At 31.3% G+C, this 5068-nt stretch overlaps 1 protein-coding gene across 1 annotated transcript in view; it reads right to left on the bottom strand.

Annotated features, from left to right (window-relative positions):
* Window positions 1-230: 230 nt before the first annotated feature.
* ELP4 (elongator acetyltransferase complex subunit 4) overlaps window positions 231-5068 on the bottom strand; it is a 163366-nt gene continuing 158528 nt past the window's right edge. The window contains exon 11 of the mRNA XM_058161767.1: window positions 231-1172. Within this exon, the coding sequence (XP_058017750.1) occupies window positions 1041-1172 (132 nt within the window). The 3' untranslated portion in view covers window positions 231-1040. The remainder of the gene's footprint in view (window positions 1173-5068) is intronic.

Consider the following 5068-nt stretch of genomic DNA (forward strand, 5'->3'; position numbering starts at 1 on the left):
TAAATACACAGATTTTATTGCCAATAAATACATTTTTCACATTTATATAGTTTGTATTTCCATTTCATAGATGTAAAATATGAATATATTTGTAATGCATTTGTGTAATGTGTATATTATATATCTGCATATAATTTATATAATTACCCATCTTATGTATAATAACCCTGGGCAGCTTACAAACAATATGCGTATACATACAACACATAAACACACCAATCACACTCACAAGAATGAAAGTTCGATTTTATTTTCTATTACACTCTATACATTCTCTGATCTCTGTTCTCCAAGCTCCATTTCACTCCCTTTGATTTTTAATATTAATGTAGCTGTCAGACTGAATTTTACTCTGTTGACATAATTTCATCAGGTTGGCATCAGTTCTTTATGTTTATTATTACAATTTTGAATTTCATTAAAAAAGTCTTGGTGTTTTGTAAACTTTATTCACACATTTTAATATATTTATTAGCGTGTAAGATAATCTCATTACTTGATGTGAATGTTTACCATAAAAGAGCTTCACTAAGTTATAGGTAACAACACTGGTATAGAACAACCTGCACACAGTTATATAAAAGAATCTGTCATATTTTATTGAATAGTATTTTTGAGATACCCCTTTTGATATCAAAATAACTTACCTGAAATAATTCTTTATTTTATTTAATATACTATTGATTTACAAAACAGTAGTTCCCAGTAAGCATTTAAAATTCTTTTGCTTAGTCGCTATCTTGGATTTTACCTATAACAAAGTCCAGTTTTTGACAATAGAAATCAATTTTTTCCAAAGGGCAATTTATTTTAAAAATGTTCTCGCAATGCAGAATGCATTTGTTTACTGTCAAAACACTACACCTGTGAACATAAAAATAACAGAATGGAAAGACAGATATAAAGCTTGCAAGTTAGGTTTGTTTTTTTTTTGGAAGGACTGCTGGGTCACAACGATGAAGAAAAATATTTACGAAAGTCATTAACAGTCATAATTAGAGTGTCATATAAATTGGAGTGAAGCTGCTAAGTTGAAATCACTAGAAGTCCAGGTGCTTCTTGCCCATGGCCATCGCGCTACATTCTGTGCTCAGCAATTTGGCGGAGACTGCCAGATCCTGTTTGCTTGTGCGGCTCACTGTGTCTGACAAGTCTGGAGGCAAATGCAATCGCTGTGGCAGGAGATTTTCAGTAGGGGGAGGGGAGAGGAGAGAGGGGAAGAGACAGAGAGAGACAGAGAGAGAGAGTGAGAAAGAGAGAGAGGAAGAGGACAGAGGGGACAAAAAAGAAAGAACTATAATGATTTTATTAATATTACTCATTTCAAATATATTTCTGATTCTCCCTGCCAATGAGCAAAATATTTGAGTGGTTTCCCCCCCTTAACTGTCTCTCAAATCATTAAGCATATGTCATATATTTCTCTAAAAAAATTCTGCTATTTTCCACTCAGCTTTATTTTTCTCTCAAGTTCTTTCAAAGCCTGAGATTCAAACATAATAAAAGAAAAAAATGCTCTTGTGTTGGGCAAAACTTCATATGAAACTAATTCCATAAGGCCAAGATAAGTCCTTTACAATAAAATTCAAAAGATGTACAGTATATTTAGACATTAATCCTACTGTGTGCCTGGGGATTATTCTCTAACATGGGAATTATCCTCTAGTAATTTCAATGTATTCCTAGACCCTCATATGTAATTCCCAATGAAGTCATATTGGTCTAATTTTGAATACATATGTACAGGATTAAATCACAGGATTCATTTTGTTCCCAAAACAAAAAGCAATTTTTTTCAATTTCAGATTGCACTGATAATGAATGTTCAGTTTGTACTCAAAAGAATAAAACTGAACACAATTGCATTGAATGAAGATAAGTTCCTTTCAGTTACCAGACCAGTATTCTAACCTAAGTGCATTGTCTTTACATTTATTTTATTACTGGTAACATGATTTACTTCTCACCAGAAATAGGTACTTTTGTGATACAAGTTAGAATTCAAAGGAACAAAATTCTTGCTATTTCTTGGTACCTGGGTTTGTGTTTATTAACAACAATTTGTCCATACCACATGATGAGTCAGAGACTTTTAAAAGCAACATTTAACTTGAAATGGAAATAAGTAATTGAAAGAAAATAAAAACATAAATAATTCCCACTGGACAAAGGCTCTTTGGAACTTCATTATGCAAGATACTATAGGAAGAATGCTAGATTTATGGTGTCTCAACAATGACAGAAACACATTAAGTCTATCTTCAGTTGTACAAGTTAGAATCAGTTAGGCTTTAATGTGTTTATAACAATAAACAATTTTAATAATAATTCTAGAAGACTAGTATAAGATGAGATCCTCAGAAAGGGAGGCTAGAAGTTAAGAAGCAATATATGAATTGGTGTAGGTGTATGGATTTAGTGAGAATATGGATATTGGTAGGAACAGAAAAATACTGGAATATATAATGAATGGTGTTGCTACATAATACCAGATTTAAATTAGACATCATTGTGTCTTATTTGCTCCTTTTTTCTTATTTTCTATCGCTAATTTATTTATTTTTACTCTTTTTCCTTTCTTTACATAATGTTACTTAATGTCCAGTGTGAATAGCATGATGGTACATACATGTATGCATTCAACATGTATTGTGACACATTTCACAAAGTTAAATAAATTAGAACTAGAAATCATTTGCATACATAATTTACAGCAGCACGTGCTAAATTAACCCTGGGATGAGCATCTTCCCTCGTTATTACCTTTATCATTCTCAACAACAGGTATTGCATATTCTGGACTGTTATTAAAAGATTTATTGATGGAATTCCTATTTGTGTGGAGAAGTCAAATGAAATTTCCAGGTGAAGCAACCCAAGTGGGGTGGTTGTAACTCACCAACAAGTATACTGTGAACAAAGATATTGTGAGTCTTGCACCACGTCCATAGTTACATCAAGTAGTGTAGAGATATAATCTGGATAAAATCACTTCAGAAAAGAAACGAAACCTTCACTTCAGAAAAGAAACCAGAAACTGCCAATAGTTCAAGACTGTTTATATAAAACAGTCATTTGAGTTATGTCTTGGATAATGTACTTCCCAACTGATCACTAAGAGCTTTGCTTCGCAGTGATTATTGGCACAAGTGATGAAAAGGGGCAATCCCACAGCAGGTTTGGAAGAAACATTCTCTTGTAGAATAACTGAATGAAAAAATGGGAGTAGAAGTGAAGACAGTTTGAATTCAGATGAGACTGAAAGATAGACAGGAACCTGCTGCAAGACTCTCATGTGCATACTTGAGAAAGAGTCTACTGTGATTTTCAATCTGCAATACTTGGTTCACACATTGCAGTAAACATAGTGTAGTTTGCTTAGTTTTGACTTAGCTTGATGTGTGAACTCAGCCATAGTCTTTGTTCACCAAAAATAAAAAAAAGGAAAAGGGGGAATGTTAAAAGGCCCTTGACTGTGACTTGGAATGAGTAACTAGGTGCATAATAATAGGAAGCCTCTGTCACAGCATGTGTTGATCGCACTAGAGAGAAAAGCATTCACTTGGTTACATTTTTAAAAGTTATTTTATATTAGAAAGAGAGAGAAGCAACCAGAGTACGGAGTCTGTTCTTAATATTTTGAACATAAATAAGAACTGATTAGAAGATAAATGACAAATTTATCTTGTATTTGAAAATTACAAGAAAGAAAATAAACATCTAAATAACCTTTTCTGTTTGAATAAGTTGTTATTGATGATCTAAAACCTTCACAACGTTAAAAAAAAGAATACTGCTTTAAAATAATTATCTGAAGTAATATAAATGTATATACTTTTGACTAATATTATTTTTTATTATATATTTTGTTAGGTTCTACAACCAAACATTATTTGCTTGATCTCAATGAGTTGATTCAAATTAAGCAACACTACACTACATTATATTACACTACAATACAATACGATCAATTTAAAAAGTAAATCTAAAGTGTAAAATTGTGTATGAAATGTCTGCATATACCTGAATTGCCAGTTACACTTGAATTTTGAATGAGAATTATATGAAAATACTATATGACAAGCTTTCATGCTACCCAACTTATTTTTAAACTATTACACAACAGCAGTGGAATAAGATAAAATTTAAAACAAAGAGAATTCCGCAAATAATATAATTTTACTGGACTTCACTAATAGCCAGGCCAACATTACTAACAAAGGGAATAATGCAATATAACTAACCGAACTGTGTTCTCCTATATCTAAATGGATTGAAGAAAAAGTTCTTAGTTGACAACTTTAACTATAATAGAAATATATTTATTTTAGAATATCAATCCTTGTGAAAACTGTTTTTATTGCATAGCGAATATCTAAAACCATGCAGATAGAAAAACTAAACAATCACTAAGCTTATAAAGTTTACAAATATGGTATTTTTTTATGCCAATATCAATTATATTGTATTTAATATGTTAAAGTTGTAATCATAAATATGCTTGGAAAAAGATTTATTGATATTAATGAGATTTAGGAACAAAGAATAAGGCTATGCATCTAAATATCTATTGCTGTCCATTACATACCACTGGTGTAAGTGAGCTAAATCATTGCACCACTATAGTCTGAGTAGCTTTGAAAAGTAGTCTTTGCCTCTTGACCTTAACTTCTTCTATTTGCTGGTAACATTCCATTATGTTCATATTTTCAGAATATGTGGTCTTTAGATTACAGTTGAAACACTGATAATAGCTATGAATCTGATTAGATGAGTAGGTAAGATACCAGAAATATTATAGAAATAAATTCTGCTCAGGTATTTTTAAATGATACCAATATCCAAAGATATAAATTTGGAATAATAACTATGACCCTGAGCTTCTGGGTTTTGGATTTGAAAGCCCTTTTTAATTCAAAACCCATTAAGAAGAAGCATGTTTAAAGATTCAATAACAAATATTGTTAATGAGGACTGCCCTATTGTTTTGCACTAATGAATGCTTGGATATGAACATAATTACTCAAAAGAAAAATGTCTACACAGTTATAGAAAATTAGATCTTGTA

This window comes from Ahaetulla prasina, chromosome 1 (assembly GCF_028640845.1).
Source record: "Ahaetulla prasina isolate Xishuangbanna chromosome 1, ASM2864084v1, whole genome shotgun sequence".
Taxonomy (NCBI): domain Eukaryota; kingdom Metazoa; phylum Chordata; class Lepidosauria; order Squamata; family Colubridae; genus Ahaetulla; species Ahaetulla prasina.